This window comes from Octopus sinensis, linkage group LG4, assembly GCF_006345805.1.
Source record: "Octopus sinensis linkage group LG4, ASM634580v1, whole genome shotgun sequence".
Taxonomy (NCBI): Eukaryota; Metazoa; Mollusca; class Cephalopoda; order Octopoda; family Octopodidae; genus Octopus; species Octopus sinensis.
In genome coordinates, this window is record NC_043000.1 from 101,190,796 (window position 1) to 101,209,672 (window position 18,877).

At 35.9% G+C, this 18,877-nt stretch overlaps 1 protein-coding gene across 1 annotated transcript in view; it reads left to right on the top strand.

The window, feature by feature from the left end:
• Positions 1–18,877, top strand: part of LOC115210886 (beta-1,4-N-acetylgalactosaminyltransferase bre-4) — a 969,826-nt gene that overhangs the window by 280,613 nt on the left and 670,336 nt on the right. Inside the window, exon 2 of the mRNA XM_029779657.2 lies at positions 14,715–14,902. Coding sequence (XP_029635517.2) covers positions 14,715–14,902 — 188 coding nt within the window. The remainder of the gene's footprint in view (positions 1–14,714; positions 14,903–18,877) is intronic.

Sequence of the window (18,877 nt, forward strand, 5' to 3'; positions counted from 1 at the left end):
TGCCATAATCACCATCACCTGTAATACATTGCTCTCTACTGATGTCATATTCAAGGTCACTTCTGTTTTGGAGCTCTTACTTAAAATATAATGGTAATGCCAATAGCTATGGTGTAACTGTTTTGTGCTGGGTCAGAAGAATTCCGAAAGAGGTGTTGTGAGGTTTCTTAAGGATATTTTGCAAAACCTCTAACTTCTACCTCTGATACATTAGAGTCTGACATTTTGATTGAAATCCACTGTCCTGCTCTAATATTTCCTTATGGTGTGATTTGAGGCATTTGGGTGCTGATCCTAGCAGAGCAAGCAACCATGTACAGACTACTTCCTGACAAAATCTCTGTGTGTGTGTGTGTGTTGGTAAATTGGTTATTTACCTCTGCCAAGGAAGGAGATTATGTTTTCATCGGCGTTGGTTTGTTCGTCTGTCCGTCTGTGTGCAAAATAACTCAAAAAGTTGTGAACGGTATCTGATGAAACTTGCAGGAAAAGTTGGTAATCACACAAGGAATAGATGATGATTATGGATTCTTGAAGGATTTTTCAATTGTTATATTTACTTTACATGAAGTATTACAATGTTACGTTCTTTCATTATCTCCCTTGAAAACATGTTCATTGTTTCCACATAACCTATGGTGGAGTTGCTGTTTCCAAATTTTATTTTCGTTTCTTTATTAGTAATTTTACTCACGTATCTATCTTAAAATGAGCTGCTTGGCGGAGGTTTGCGGAGGATGTCATGATAAGCCTTGACTATTGGGATTGACTCAAAAAGCTCAGGCTTTGCTCCCTCCACTGCCACTGTGAGCTTGCTGTTGTCATTGCTGTATTATAACTGCTTCAGATGATTCTTGTTTTTAAAGGGTTTTTTTTAAAAAATCATATGGCTGTGTTATTTTTTTTTTAAACCCCGCCAAGGAGGTTATGTTTTTGCTGGCGTTGGTTTGGGAAATTGGGCGATTTTCAGCATGCGTGTATATGGGTAGAAATGAGCTCCTTGGAGGAGGTCTGTGCTCTCTGAGTGCTTTCCTAGTTGATGTGTGTGAGAGAGATTCAATGTTGTGAACCATTTAAAAAGTATCTCAGTTGAAAATTCTTAACATGCATAAAAAAAAAGTAAACAAAATCATGAAAATTTTCCTGTGACCAGGAGACAATTTAATGTGTCAAATAAGCATATCAATAAATCAATATTTTATCAATTAATCCAACTGAGATTTAATCAATGTCTTTACACTGAGATGACTGTAATGTTTTTCTGCTTAGCTGGAGATCGCTAAGAATTTGAGGGCATGCTCTTGTATGCATGTTTATGTGTGTGTGTGTGTGTGCGTGTTTATATGTGTGCATGTATATATGTATGTGAATGTTGACTGAAATCTGAAATCATTGATGTGTTAATGTGTGTATATATATGTTTACATATAATAAACTGGAATAGCAAGTAGACAAACACAATAAGAAAAATAAATGGATTTTTTTGTAGTTTGTTAGTCTATTACAAATCTCTAAATGTATTTACTTTTTAAATTTGTGGGTAAAAATTATCTTTCATCTATAAATGATGTATAATGACTAAGTGAAGCCAAGTGCATTTAATGGATCTTGTACTACTGCTATAGTTTTCTTTTTTGTCTTTCAACATGATTCTAGTTGCCAAGTTTATACAAGTCCATGACACTGCTAAGATATAGTACAGGCAAGTTAATAAATTAAGTTAGCTTCTTAGTAGGATGGAACCAGAGAACAATATTTCATCAAATTCTTCATTGTCATGACTTTTTGTAGAATAATGTCGTAAAAATATATTTATTATTTTGCTGAATAATTTTAAATTGGAAAATAGATTAGAACTTCTAGTTTTAATTAAAGGAAGGAAAAAGAAACTAAAAGAACTTCAAAATTTTTCTACCTGTACCGGTTTTGTAAGTTATGTGTTACAGGTTGGAGATAATTAATCATTTGATTATTAACAGCATGATTTCCAGTTGCAATGATCCTTAGTCATTTGTTTGTTGTGTCAGGATGTTGTTTTTTTTCTTGGTGAGACATCAAATCTCATTCACTGCAACATTCCTTCTAAACTTTTGTGCAGCTTTTCTGATCAAACTTTTCATGTAGAGTCTTTTCATCACACTACTGTTCATTAAAAAATTCTTCACAAAATGATTTTTCATCAGACAACTTTTCAAACAGTTCTTCATGAAGTGTATATGTGTTCTATTCACTGGAGGCTGCTACATAATGGCAGAGAGAGAGAGAGAGAGAGAGAGAGAGAGAGAGAGAGAGAGACAGACACAGACACACACACACAAAGTGAATGTGCATACTTAAAGGGAGAGAATCATTTTAAAGTTTTTTCCCTCATTTTATGTTGAGAAATTTTTATCAGAAAAGTGGAAAGAGGAAAGAGCATACACGTGTGTGTGTGTATGTTTGTGTGTGCGTGTGTGTGTTAGTAAATACGTTATTGATGTGCTTGAGAAAGATTCAATGTTGTGAACCATTTAAAAAGTATCTCAGTTGAAAATTCTTAAAATGCACCCCACAAAAAAATCCGAACAAAATCATGAAAATTTTTCCTGTGACCAGGAGACAATTTAATGTGTCAAATAAGCATATCAATAAATCAATATTTTATCAATTAATTCATCTGAGATGTAATCAATGTCTTTACACTGAGATGACTGTAATGTTTTTCTGCTTAGCTGGAGATCGCTAAGAATTTGAGGGTGTGCTCTTGTATGTTTATATATATATGTATGTGTGTTTATGTGTGTATATGTATATTGACTGAAATCTGAAATCATTGATGTGCAAATGTGTATATATATATTTACATATAATAAACTGGAATGACAAGAATACAAACAATATCAGAAAAATAAATGGATTTGTTTTTGTAGTGTGTTAGTCTGTTATAGACCTTTAAATGTATTTGCTTTTTAAATATATGTTTAAAAATTATCTTTCGTCTATAAATAATGAATAATGACCGCATTCTTCACCCTATGAGATGTCCTCTGATGTACCACAGGGATCTGTACTTGGTCCCCTTTTGTTTGTTGCATACATTAATGACATGGATGCCAACTTAAAGAATGCTACAGTGCTGAAATATGCAAATGATGTCAAGCTGTACCTTGAAATAAAAAGGACAGATCCTGAATGCTATAGATCTTTCCTGCAATTGGACCTGGACACAGTGCAATGATGGATCATGGACTGGCATCTCAAGCAGGCTGTGGACAAGTGTACGATCATGCATTTTGGAAGGAAAAAAACCAGCATCCACATACTCTCCCCACAAGACTAATATCAAGAAGTCTTCTTGTGAATGTGACCTGGGCATTACTGTCAGCAGCAATTTGCACTGGACAAAGCACATCTCTAAAATTGTCAAGAAGGCTGAGGGTGTCTTGGCATCACTCAGCAAAACCTTTGTCAGTCACTCTCCAGCAATCTAATGCTGTATATGGCTATGGTGCAGCCACACTGGGAATTTGCATTACCAGTCAGGAACCCCTATCTTGCTCAGAACATTGACCTTCTGGAAACTGTTCAGATGCAACCAAGTGAATACCCTCCATCAAGCATCTACCATACTCTGAACACCTTGCTTCCTGGGCATAGATACATTTAAGATCCAATGTCTGGCAACTGACTTGATAAACACCCACAAAATTATTAACCATCATGCCAACAACCACCTCGAACACCTTTTTGAGCTCCATGTGTCTAACACACATGGGCATGCCTACAAAGTCAGAAAACAGCACAGCTCCCACGACTATCAAAAACATTTTTTCACACTCAGAGTTGCTGAAGCATGGAACAAACTACCTGCATCAGTTGTTAGCTGCCGAGACATCGCATCCTTTAAAACCTCCTTGCTTCCTGAAATTCGTCAACACTACACCTGATATCCCTCCATACGCATGCACACATGTATATCCTGACTCATACACTGTTCACTTTGATGACATTTGTACATAATTCTATGTACTGTACATGCACCTTTGATGAGTTGCAGTGCACCTGAGCACTTTATACAATAATTTCATTATTATATTATTTTTCAGGAAATTGTATTGCAAACAATGACTGTTCATTCCAATGAGTTTTTGGTCAAGCTGTTTTTCATTGATAAATTTTCACTGATAAATTTCTTTTATCAAACTACTTTCCTTTAAGTGATTTTTTAAAACCAAATGATTTTTCATCAAACACTTTTTATTAAACATATATGAAAACAGTTTGTACAATATACATAATGACCAATTACAAAATAATTTTTTTCTGTGCAATGGACATAAAATATGTGTGCACTTATATAGGCAGATAAATTTGAGAGAGAGAGAGAGAGAGGGAGAGTACTACTAGTCAAGTTGTTTGTAAAGATTTGATGTTCTAAAAATTGTATTATTGAACAATTGCATGATAGTTGCTGAAAAATTTATTTACAAAATGATATATTTTCTAAATTATTGTATGAAAAGTCATTTTGGTAAAAATCTGTCCAATGTTTGATGTTAAGCAGTATGTTAGAAAGCTGTTTGATGAGAAGTTTGGTGAAAAGTAGTTTGATCAGAAGTCATTTGATGAAAAATCAATTGATGAAAAATTACTTGATAAATACTTGTTTGATGAAAAGCAGGAGTGGCTGTGTGGTAAGTAGCTTGCTTACCAGCCACATTGTTCCGGGTTCAGTCCCACTGTGTGGCACCTTGGGCAAGTGTCTTCTATAGCCTCAGGCCGACCAAAGCTTTGTGAGTGGATTTGGTAGATGGAGACTGAAAGAAGCCTGTTGTATGTATGTATGTATATATATATGTGTGTGTGTGTTTGTGTGTCTGTTTGTCCCCCCACCATCGCTTGACAACCGATGCTGGTGTGTTTACGTTCCCATAACTTAATGGTTTGGCAAAAGAGACCGATAGAATAAATACTAGGCTTACAAAGAATAAGTCCTGGGGTCGATTTGCTCGACTAAAGGCGGTGCTCCAGCATGGCTGCTGTCAAATGGTTGGAACAAGTAAAAGAGTAAGAGGGTAAAAAAAGAGCAGTTTGAGGAAAAATTGTTTGATGAAAAGTAGTTTGATGTAAAACAGCTTGAAGAAAAGTTGTTTGATGTGAAGTAGTTTGATGAGTCATTTGATGAAAACTTTGTTTGATGAAAAGTTGTTTCAGACAAAATTATTTAATAAAAGTTGTTTGAGGAAAAGTAGTTTAATGAAATGTGGTAGCACCAGCGGAACATGTTTTACCTCAACGAATTTATGCATTTATAGATTACGAGCTATCCATTTATGAGCAAATTGTCCATGTTTTTTTCTCCTCTCTCAATTAATTAGCTACACTAAATCAATCAATGAAGTAGGTTTCAATGAAGTAGAAATCAATCAATGCATGACTTGCCTGAAATAATAAGGAAATCTCCCTCAAATCATTTACTGCTGTATTAAAAAAATAATGAGGCCACATGCCAAGGAGGAAGCCTATACTCTTGAAATAGCAGCTAAATCTTCTTCACATCATACCTAGCATCTTTTTGTTTTTTTAAATAGTGAAAAATACATTTTTTCGGCCATTTCTAGATGTACTATTATTCCTGATAAACAAAATGATGGAAAGATCACTGCCAGAATTCCTTCAGTTATAACAGGTCTGCTCTGGGACTAAACAACTACAAGATCAATAACATATCAAAATTATTGATTCTAAGAGAAAATTTCTTAGTGTGTAGGCACCAGTGTCAATCAAGGTGTATTTTTTTTGACATTCTGAAGAATCTGATCATATCCAAGTATATTTGAATCAAGAATTTGGTCTGAGACAGCTCTGTCATGTCTGACAAAACCTGACAAGGTCGATAAAATTTAGACTCAATAGATATTTAAATTGGATAATACAAACTCTGTGAGTGAGTGTGTGTGCATTTATACACATGCACACATACAGATGCACACACATTAGTATGGTGCAGACATAGCAGTGATATGCAGGCATAGCTGTAAAGTGCAAGCATGGCTGCAGCAAAATCATAGTTACGGCACGAGTATGGTTGTGTAGTTAAGAGGTTTGCTTCACAACCATTTAGTCTTGGGTTCAGTCCAACAGTATGGCACCTCGGGAAAGTGTCTTTAGCTATCTATAGCCCAGGATTGACCAAACCCTTCAGAGTAGATTTGGTGGATGGAAATTGAAAGAAGCCTGTCGTCTATACATATATATATATATGTTTGTATGTATATATATACATGTATGTGAATATATATATATATATATATGTATGTGAATATATATATATATATATGTATGTATATATATATATATATAATATATATATGATTTTGATTTGATTTTTCCAGTTTCAGCTAATGAGCTGTGGCCATGCTGGGGCACCGCCATTTTACTCCGTTTTATATATGTATATATATATATATATATATATATATGTATATATATGTATGTATATATATATATATATATATATATATATATATATATACATGTATATATATACATGTATATATATACATTTATATATATACATGTATATATATATATACATGTATGTATATATATACATGTATATATATACATTATATATATACATGTATGTATATGTATACATGTATGTATGTATATATATATACATGTATATATATTATATATATATATATATATATATATATATATATATAAATATAGAAAACAGTAAAAAGTGAAAAAACTACAGAGGGCTTGTTTTAAAAGGTTAAAAAATATATACATACATGTATGTATTTTTTTCTCTCTAGCTTCAGCACAGAGCTGTGGCCATGCTGATGCACCAGTGTTGTATATGTATACATACATACATGCATATATATATATATATATATATATGTGGTACCAGTGCCGGTGGCACACAAGAAAACCATCCGAACGTGGCCGTAGCCAGTACCGCATCGACTGGCCTCCGTGCTGTGGGCACGTAACAAACACCATCCGATCGTGGCCGTTCGCCAGCCTCATCTGGCACCTGTGTCGGTGGCACATAAAAGCACCATCCGAGCGTGACCGTCTGCCAGCCTCGTCTGGCACCTGTGTCGGTGGCACATAAAATCACCCACTACACTCTCGGAGTGGTTGGCATTAGGAAGGGCATCCAGCTGTAGAAACACTGCCAGATATGACTGGCCTGGTGCAGCCTTCGGGCTCCCCAGACCCCAGTTGAACCGTCCAACCCATGCTAGCATGGAAAGCGGACGTTAAATGATGATGATGATATATATATATATATATATCTCATGGCCGATGCCAGCTCCACCTGACTGGCATGTAGTCTGGTGGCACATAAAAGCACCCACTACACTCTTGGAGTGGTTGGCATTAGGAAGGGCATCCAGCAGTAGAAACCTTGCCAGATCAGAGTGGAGACTGGTGAAGCCTTCTGGCTTACCAGCCCTCAGTCAAACCATCCAGACCAGGCTGACAAATGTTGTTTGTCAAATGTGCTGGTCATAATGCACTTTTCCATTGTTTGGTGAGTTGGCCAATATTCATCTCTGATTGAACTGGGTCTGGAGCAATGTGAAATAAGGTGTTTTGCCCAAAAACACAATGCACTCCCCAGTCTTGGAATTGAGCCCTTGATCTAATGATCATGAATGAAATGGCCTAGTCACTAGGCCATACATGCACACTAATATCTGTGTATGTATATATGTATGCATGTATGTATGTATGTATGTATGTATGTATGTATGTGTATATATATAAATGTGTGTGAATTTGTGTATGTTTGTGTCTCTTTGCCTTGACATCACACAATAATTGTAAATGAGTGTAAATGTCATACATGCTGTGTCATTCATTTCCAATCTTCTGCAGAAACATGTCTGGCTTTGAGGAAATATTACCTTGCTTGGAAATTGATGAGGGTTGGTGACAGAAAGGGCATCCAACAGAAGAAATGTATTTCAACAAACTCTATCTGATCCATGCAAGAATGGAAAAGGGGATTTTTAAGACAGTGATGAGAATGTTGTATAGAGTTTTTGAGGAAAAGCTTCAGTATCATTATTTTCCATTTCCTCCTCCCTAAATTGTATTTGATCTCATCTCAATATAAGAAGTCACACTTGGCAGCAAGCTGGCAGAATCGTTATCACACTGGGCAAAATGCTTCACGGCATTTTGTTCATCCTTATGTTCTGAGTTCAAATTCTCTCATGGTCGACTTTGCTTTCCATCCTTTCAGGGTCAATAAAATTAGTACCAATTGAACCCCGGGGTCAATGTAATCAACTCCCCCACCCCTGAAATTGACTTGTGACAAAATTTGAAACCAATATAAGAAATCATGATATAGTAGTGAATCATGAGTTAGTTATTGTTTAGCTCATGATCAGCCAAGAGCATTCCATTGGCACAGTGCTTCAAAGTAAATATAGGTGTATATGATATCTCAATTCTTTTGTGGTGGGCAGGTAGTCACACAAAAAGTGTTGGTGTGGGTGTTAGTGCTACGTAAAAAGCACTGGTAATGCTGCTATGTAAAACACAACCAGTACACTCTGTAAAGTGGTTGGCATTAGGAAGGGCACCCAGCCATAGAAATCAAACTAAAACAGACTATGGAACCTGATGTGGGCCCTGGCCTTGCCAGTTACTGTTAAGCCATCCAACCCATGCTAGCATGGAAAACAGACGTTAAATTTTGGTGATGTAGGCATATTGTAACTTCTCTTATTTCCCTTTGGATATTAACAATGTAAATAATATGAAAGGACTTCAATTAGGAAGCAGAAAAGAAGAAAAAAAATGTATAAAACAGGTCATAAGTCAAATTAAAACTGTAACAGAATTGGTTTGTACAGATAAAAGTTGATATAGAATTCTTTTATGTCTGTCTGTTTGTCTGCATATCTATTTATCTATCAGCAAATCTATCTGTTTGCATATCTATCTATCAATCTATCTATCTGTCTGTCTCTCTGTCGATCTAGTTAGCTAGCTACATACACACACACACACACATATATATATATATATATATATATATATAGTTATATGTTTATATATATATATATTTGTATCTATCTATATTTATCTATATATTTACCTCTGTCTATCTGTCTCTCTCTCTATCTCTCCCTCTCTCTCTCTTTCCCTCCCTCTATCTGTCTGTCTGTATGTATGTATGTTTTAAATCACAGAGTTTATCATTAGAACACCTACAGATCAATAAAATTTACTTTCACAATGCTAGATAATTAATTCTCCTTTCTCAGAACTCATTTCTCCATGATGTTGTTATGTCTTGGTAGGTTTTTATGTTTTTGTCATTCTATTGTTTCATACACTGGTTTTTATAGTTCATTTTAACTTCTAGATTTCATTATGTTCTTCACTTATCTTGCAATAATTTTTTTATCTGTTTGTCTGAGGATGTAAAACAGGGCAATACCTATACACTTCTTTGACTCTCTTAGACTAGTAAAGATTTATGATTCTCAAACAGTGCACAATGAATTTTTAAAAAATGTAATTTGAAATGTGTAGGCGCAATGGCCCAGTGGTTAGGGCAGCGGACTCGCAGTCGGAGGTAATGTCGTCCCTTTTGGGACATCCACATTATGTTGGCAAATAGCCTTTACTTTGAAGAACTGTTACTGAATGTCTCTCTTTGATAGATTTAGAAAAAATAATATTTCTAGTTTTTGATCAGTGGCTGTGTGTCACTTTGAAAACCATATGTTCAAACAGTGAATTCAGCAACGCCATCTAGCCAAAGCAGCTGCTCAGTGTTGATAAAGAGCAACAACCCAGAAACCAGTCCACAGATGTTGTTTTGTGTTGGATGTGAGTGCTGAGCTCCTTGTTTGCAAATGTAAGAACACAGATAGTGTGTCATATAGCCAGCTAAAAATGTATGTGTATATATATATATATATATATATATATATATATATATATGAGACAGGCTTGGAAGGACTGGAAGAACGGTGGTAGCAGGGAATTGTATCAGACAGCCAAAAGGGAAGCTAGGAGACAGGTTTATTAGCCAGAGGGGAAGCGGATAAGAAAAAAATTTGCCAATGTTCTGAGCCGTGAGGATGAAAGACTTGAGGTATTTCGTGTTGCAAGACAGTGTGTGAGAGAGAATCGTGATGTGGTAGGAGAGAAGTGTGTTCGCATGGATGATGGTTCACTTGCGCTAAATGAGGATGCAAAGAGAGAGGTTTGGAGATGCCACTATGAAAGTTTGCTGAATAAAGAAAATGAATGGGATAAAGAGAGTCTGCCAAATGTTGACCCAACAGAGGGACCAGCTATCCGAGTTGATAGTTCCGTAGTAGCTAAGGCAGTTAGGAGCATGAAGACAGGGAAAGCCCCAGGCCCATCAGGAATTACTGCAGAGATGCTCAAAATATCTGGCAGTGTCGGCTATAACCTAGTCACCCGTATAGTCAACCAGGTGATACACGAAGGAGTCATACCCAATGACTGGTGTAGCAGCATACTAGTCAACTGCTACAAAGGTAAAGGTGATGCCCTGGATACAAATAATTACAGAGGTATCAAGCTGTTGGATCAGGTAATGAAGGTTACGGAGAGGGTCTTAGCCCAACTAATTAGAGAGAGAGTTAGTTTAGATGAGATGCAGTTTGGGTTTGTCCCAGGGAAAAGCACCACTGATGCTATATTCCTGGTAAGGCAGCTGCAGGAGAAATACCTAGCCAAGGATAAGCCCCTGTACCTGGCTTTTGTTGACATGGAGAAAGCCTTTGATAGGGTCCCCCGCCCCATCATCTGGTGGTCAATGAGGAAACTAGGGATAGATGAATGGCTGGTGAGGGCTGTGCAAGCCATGTACAGAGATGCCGTAAGTAAGGTTAGAGTTGGCAACATGTACACAGAAGAATTCAAAGTAGAGGTTGGGGTCCACCAGGGTTCAGTACTCAGCCCCCTCCTATTTATCATAGTCCTCCAGGCAATAACGGAGGAATTCAAGTCCGGTTGCCCCTGGGAGCTCCTCTATGCTGACGACCTCGCTCTAATCGCTGAGTCACTATCAGAACTGGAGGAGAAGTTCCAGGTGTGGAAGGAGGGTTTAGAATCGAGGGGCCTTAGAGTCAACCTAGCTAAAACCAAAGTACTAATAAGTAGAAAGGTAGAAAACCCACAAATATCATCAGGAAGATGGCCCTGTTCGATCTGTAGAAAAGGTGTAGGTAGAAACTCTATAAGATGTACCCAGTGTAAGCTATGGACACATAAGAGGTGCAGCAATGTCAAAGGTAGGCTAACTGGGAAGATAGTTTTTGTATGTGGCAGGTGCTCTGGAGCACTGACCTCCGAAAATCTGCAGAAAACAACTTCTGTCACTTTCCGGGGGGAAAAACTAGAAGTAGTTGATAGTTTCCGCTATCTAGGTGACCAAGTCAGTAGTGGGGGTGGGTGCGCTGAAAGTGTAACTGCTAGAATAAGAATAGCCTGGGCAAAGTTTAGGGAGCTCTTACCTCTGCTGGTGACTAAAGGCCTCTCGCTCAGAGTAAAAGGCAGACTGTATGATGCATGTGTACGAACAGCTATGCTACATGGCAGTGAAACATGGGCCGTGACTGCTGAGGACATGCGTAAGCTCGTGAGGAACGAAGCCAGTATGCTCCGATGGATGTGTAATGTCAGTGTACTTACTCGACAGAGCGTTAGTACCTTGAGAGAAATGTTGTACCTAAGAAGCATCAGTTGTTGTGTGCAAGAGAGACGATTGCGCTGGTATGGTCATGTGGCGAGAATGGATGAAGAGAGGTGTGTGAGAAAGTGCCAATCCCTAGCAGTTGAGGGAACCCGTGGAAGAGGTAGACCCAGGAAAACCTGGGACGAGGTGGTGAAGCACGACCTTCGGACGTTAGGTCTCACCATGGAAATGACTAGAGACCGAGACCTATGGAAGTATGCTGTGCGTGAGAAGACCCGGCAAGACTAGTGAAGCCATAATCCGTGGCCCCTACCTGGGACGTAGTCAGTCCACCTGTGCATACCTTCCTTCTTGTGACACTTGTGAAGACCTGTTGAGGCAAGTGAGAATCGAATCGAATCGTATCAAATCAAATCGAACCAAATCAAAATAGATGAACATCAATGGAATTTGTATCCTTGTGGTACCAGTGCCGGTGGCACATAAGAAAACCATCCGAACGTGACCGTAGCCAGTACCGCAATGACTGGCCTCCGTGCTGAGGGCACGTAACAAACACCTTCCGAGCGTGGCCGTCCGCCAGCCTCGTCTAGCACCTGTGTCGGTGACACATAAGAAAAAACACCATCCGAGCGTGGCCGTCTGCCAGCCTCGTCTGGCACCTGTGTCGGTGGCACATAAAAAACACCATCCGAGCGTGGCCGTCTGCCAGCCTCGTCTGGCACCTGTGTCGGTGGCACATAAAAAACACCATCCGAGCGTGGCCGTCTGCCAGCCTCGTCTGGCACCTGTGTCGGTGGCACATAAAAAACACCATCCGAGCGTGGCCGTCTGCCAGCCTCGTCTGGCACCTGTGTCGGTGGCACATAAAATCACCCACTACACTCTCGGAGTGGTTGGCGTTAGGAAGGGCATCCAGCTGTAGAAACACTGCCACATCTGACTGGCCTGGTGCAGCCTTCGGGCTTCCCAGACCCCAGTTGAACCGTCCAACCCATGCTAGCATGGAAAGCGGACGTTAAACGATGATGATGATGATGATGATGATATATATATATATAAGGTGCAGGAGTGGCTGTGTGGTAAGTAGCTTGCTTACCAGCCACATGGTTCTGGGTTCAGTCCCACTGCATGGCACCTTGGGCAAGTGTCTTCTACTATAGCCTCGGGCCAACCAAAGCCTTGTGAGTGGATTTGTTAGACGGAAACTGAAAGAAGCCTGTCGTATATATGTATATATATATATATATGTATGTGTGTGTATATGTTTGAGTGTTTGTGTCCCCCCAGCATTGCTTGACAACCGATGCTGGTGTGTTTATGTCCCCGTAACTTAGTGGTTTGGCAAAAGAGACTGATAGAATAAGTACTAGGCTCACAAAGAATAAGTCGTGGGGTCGATTTGCTCGACTAAAGGCGGTGCTCCAGCATGGCTGCAGTCAAATGACTGAAACAAGTATAGGAGTAAAAGAGTAATATATGCACACACACACATGCACACACATATAAAATAATGAAGGCGGCTATACACAATATAAAACCAAATAGGATAAAATTCAGTTGTCACTAAATGTGAGTGAGGGTGCAGAGTAGCACTGACATTGCTAGAAATAAGAGTTAAAAACTCATTAGAGCTGCAAAAAAGCACATGTCTACACACTGACAGTGAGATCACCATACTAGAATTCTAGTATTGCCAGAAATTAAAGCTCTTCAGTGATGACTACCCCATCGCTGAATGGTTTGGCCAAATTCTGGCTGTCAGTATATAGTCTTTACTGTAAGAATCAATGACTGATTCAGCAAAATGGTAATGGGAAAAATTATGAAATAACAAAGGTGACTGACTATACACAATATATACACACTTACACACAAAAACAACACTGATTAGTTTTGTGTCATATATTGTTTGATGATATGTAAAATAGATACACACTCACAAATGCACACATATTTAGAGATGTATGTATATGGGTTTTTATCTTTCTTCAAAAGTGCCTAAATCCTTACAAAATATTTCATTGTTTTTGAAAAATATAGTCTTTGTTAAAGTTCTTTTCTGAAAGACAATTAAAAAAACAATTCTTCTCAATATATTTGAGCATATAAAGTAGTTTATTCAGAGCAGCTTTCCAATGCTTTTAAAAGAAATTGTAGAAAAAGGTGCCTCGTGGAAATATAATCAAATTTTACAGCAAAATTTATAACATTTCACCATCTTTTAAAAGTTTTTGCGATTTTTTTAATGGTCTTTTGCTTTTAGATTTTTCTAATGTTTATTATATATATATATATATATATATATATAAATATTTTCATATATGTATTAATGTTTAAAAATATATATGTATGTATTAATGTTTATACATATATTCTGTTTATATATATACATATATACATTACTGTTTATATATATGTATATGTATTAATGTTTATATATATATGTGTGTGTGTATATATATATATGTTTATATATATATGTGTGTGTGTGTGTGTGTGTATATATATTACTGCTTATATATATATATGTATTAATGTTTATATGTATGTATGTGTGTATATATATATGTGTGTGTGTATTAATGTTTATATGTATGTATGTGTATATATATATATGTGTGTGTGTGTGTATTAATGTTTATATGTATGTATATATATATATTATGTATGTATGTATATATATATGTATTAATGTGTGTAATATTATATATATATATATTATATATATAGATAGATCAATAAATGGTGGGGTTGTGTTGACCGCACGTGGAGAAATGATAAGCAAGGAAAAATTGTAAAAATGCAGAATGCTAATTCTGCATTTTTACAATTTTTCCTTGCTATATATATATATATTTATATATATATATATATATATATAGAGAGAGAGAGAGAGAATATGTCTGTGTGTGTGTGTGTGTGTATTTATTATGTATAGACATGTGTTTACATCTATTTATTTTACATCCATTAAAAAAAATTCTCTTACACATTTTCTTATCGTTTTTTGCAGCAAGGAAATGAAACATTTAATAAAGGACGTATTATGAATGCAGCTTTTAAAGAAGCCTTAAAACTCTTCACATTTCATTGTTGTATATTCCATGATGTTGATCTCATTCCTGAAGACGACCGGAATATGTACTCCTGTCCAGAATTCCCTCGGCATTTATCTGTTGCCATTGACGAAATGGAATACAGGTAAGTTTGTTGTTTAGCACTTTATCACAATTTAATTAGAAGCTATAAGATTTCCAAAGTCTTGGCTTTATAATTCATGGTGTTGGTGTTGAAAAACTTTTGTTTCTTTTTCCAATTCTTTTACAGGTGTTCTTGAACAGATTTTGTAATATATATCTATACAATTTCAGAATGTAATATTTTGTTAATAATATTTGGCCATCTATCGAGAAATTTGTGTCTCAAAATGAACATATATATATATATGAATAAAATCTGTGTGTATTCATAAATGTATATGTGTGTGAGTTTATATATATATATAGACTCACAGGTATGCATGTATGGAGGTATTCATTTCTTGAGATATATTGTTGGCAAGGAATTTTGTTCATAATAATGTAATCTGCTGCATCTCGTACAACAATGGAAAGTATTGACAAGGCTATAGAGAAAAATGGTGAAATATTTTGAAGCTGTTGGTTCCTAAAACAGAATAAGTCCTTAGCAAAATTATGTGTACATTAGTTAATTACAAAACTAATCAAATTTATATGTATTTGTTTGTGTGTGTGTGCATATGTATACATGTATGTGTTCATGCGTATGTGTGTGCTTATATATATATATATATAATAATAATAATAATAATATGAGGTAATATTATTCCAAAATTATGGGGAAAAATTCAATTTAGAAATACTAAATCAAATTTCACAAAATATAATATATATTGTTTAATATATATATATATATATATATATATATATATAAATTAGAAAAAAAACACCTTTTATCAATTCAATAATGAAAAATTAAATTATACCATTTAGAAAAATTACATATTATAGAAAGATTAAATATAAGATAAAGCATATAACAATGATTAAGTAATTCTACTAAGTATATATATGTTTTATTTATTATTTTGCACATTACTTAATCATCGTTATATGCTTTATCTTATATTTAATCTTTCTATAATATGTAATTTTTCTAAATGGTATAATTTAATTTTTCATTATTGAATTGATAAAAGGTGTTTTTTTCTAATTTATATATATATATATATATATATATCATCATCATCATCATCAACAACATTTCATGTCCGTTTTCCATGCTAGCATGGTTTGGATGGCTTGACAAGAACTGGTAAGGCCAGGCCCACTCCAGGTTCCATAATCTGTTTTAGCTTGGTTTCTCCAGTTGGATGTTCTTCCTAATGTCAACCACTTTACAGAGTGTTCTGGTGCTTTTTGTGAGGCACCATTACCAGTGATTTTTATGTGGCACCTTGCTTTTAGGGTGGTGGTGGGTTTTCTTGAGTACAGCAATGCACAACATATTTCATAAATCAGCAGAAAATTGCAAAAATGATTCAAGGCTGAGAGGAATGTTTCATGTGGACACTCATAAACATTGTTTCATGAGTGCTAAGCATATAATTCTCAGATTTTGAATAGCTTGACTGATTTTTTGCTGAAAATAAACTGAAAAATCATATGCTGGTATATGGAAGTTCTATTTTCGCTGTTTATTCTCCCAAACCCTTAATTATGTGTGCACACACACATGCGTATACCCATGAGTGAAAGTGGCTGTCAACGCATTTGATAGGAGTTTCATATACAATTTAATAACAGTTTGATTCAGTTTAAAGCAACTTAGACTGTTGTAAGCTTGTAAAATGATCCTATTTTGTGAGTTGAAGGTAATTTCTAAAATTATATGTCTAAATGAAACATTGCTATGCAGGTTGCTATAACACAATAAATAATAATAAAATTTTGGTGGACTATTTTTAACAGCAAAATGAATATAAATACAAGTCAGGAGACATCACAGAATGATCTAGAAGTTTAGAGACTCACTACATCAAAACACTTAATAACTTTGAAAATATTATACAGAGTAATATAAAGTTTTGATAAAATTAGACAACAAATTTAATTAATTAGAACTGAAGCCATAAAATTGTGAAACAGGTGAAATTAATCATAAACACACTGGCCACTCAATAATAATACAGTTATAAAAAAAGCAGGATAAAAGAAACTATATTATTGATCTAGGTTTGAGTGCTGGTTCCTTCTCTCACGTTGGTCACCTTTTGAAGAATACATTTGTTATCAGTATGTTTTTGAGTCTCGGACAAAGTAATTCTTAGTAGAAAAATATCATTAGGATCATGATCATCATCATCATAATTTAATGTCTGTTTTCCATGTTGGCATGGGTTGGATACCTTGACAAGAGCTGGCAAGGGCAGGAGCCACATCAGGCTATGCAGTCTATTTTGACTTGGTTTCTATGGTTGGATGTCCTTCCTAATGCTAACCTCTTCACAGAGCGTACTGGCTGCTTTGGCACCCTCATCATAGCTTTTTATGTGATACCATCACTAGTATTTTTTATGTGGCACAAGTACCAATGCTTTTTACATGGTACCTTGGTTTTAGTACACCAATCCTGTTGTGGTAGGCATGTCTTCTTGAGTGCAGCAGTGTACAATATGTCTATGTTCTTTGTCAGTTTCATTTCCAGAATAGTTCTCTTTTCATTACTGTTGCACTCTCAGAAAGGGTATTCTCAGGCAACTTATTCATGATTTCCAAAATTTTCATAATTCTGTTACTGAGAAAACCAGTTGTAAAATTTCTTTCTATCTCCTGCAGATCTTCAATATATAAAGTCTTCTGATGGCCATTTTACAATCTCTCTATATTGTCTGACTCAAAGTTGTATTGATGATGGCTACTGCTATATTTCTTCATCAAATTCCACGATATCTTTGCAAGCTTCTGAACATAACCTCTTCCAAGCTTCCTTCATGCAGTCCTTGGTCTTTGTTTCAGCCTGCTTTGTCATTATTTATGACCTTCGTGTAGTAGTTTTTCAAAACATTCTTGATATTTTATCATGGCCATTTGTTTCTGCAACAAGTTGTTTAAAAGTACACCAAAGAAAATAGGTAATGACATGAGAAATTACTCTGTCATCCCTGAGCCAGAATAAGGAAAAGGTTTTCAGTAACAAGTAGACTACTTTGACAGCAATGTAGGTTTGAAAAATATTGAGATTCTGAAGATGGTCTGCAACGATATTAATCACCAACAATGCCCTAGACACAAGATTGTTTCTGTCACTATATCTTGAATGCTGAATAAAAATATGAAACACACTGTTATGTTTAAATTTTTATTTCTATTTCAAGTCATCTTGTTTGATTTTTAAATCGCAGGCAGATGTATTTTTCTGTTCCTTTTATTGGTTGTTGCAGTTCTGAATGATAAACTAGCATAAGCTTCAGCTTGCAGTCTTCTGAAACATTACAACCAAGTAGAAGTGTTAAATGGTCTTTTCCAACCTTGAACTCAGAAGTGTATTTTCTTCCCATGAAATGAGTGCTGATGGCATTCTTTACCAGAAAAAAAGCAAGTTGGGTGTGTGTATGTTGGTGGAGTAGCTGCCATGTTTGATGATACTCTTAAGAACCTGGAAATTTACTTTGATGCCAAAGTATCAGCACATGCAGCTACCCAAGGACGTATGTATGCTGTCCAACCCATGCCAATATGGAAAATGGATGGTAAATGATGACGATGATGACCATAATGATGATATATTACTTTCCTAGATCTATTTTTCAACATGGTTTATTTTTGGATTTGGGTGTATAATATTTTGTATAAAAAGTCACTGTTGGCCACGTACTGCTATAGTAGCTAGTGGGCTTATCAAAAATTTCTTTAGAGGAAAAGTTACAGACCCTACTACTAGTGTTAGGTTTTAAATGATAATAGAGGAATGACAAGACTGAGCATACAGCTAAGTTTTTCATTTGGTTTGATGGCAGAGATCGTGTTACTAATGCAGGTAGAAAATTTTATCCCTGATTGTTTGGATATATCAAACAATCTCAGAGTTGTGAATGGTTCTAGATTATTTCTTTCTTGTATGTGTCTGAAGATGATCTTTGTCTCTCATTGTATT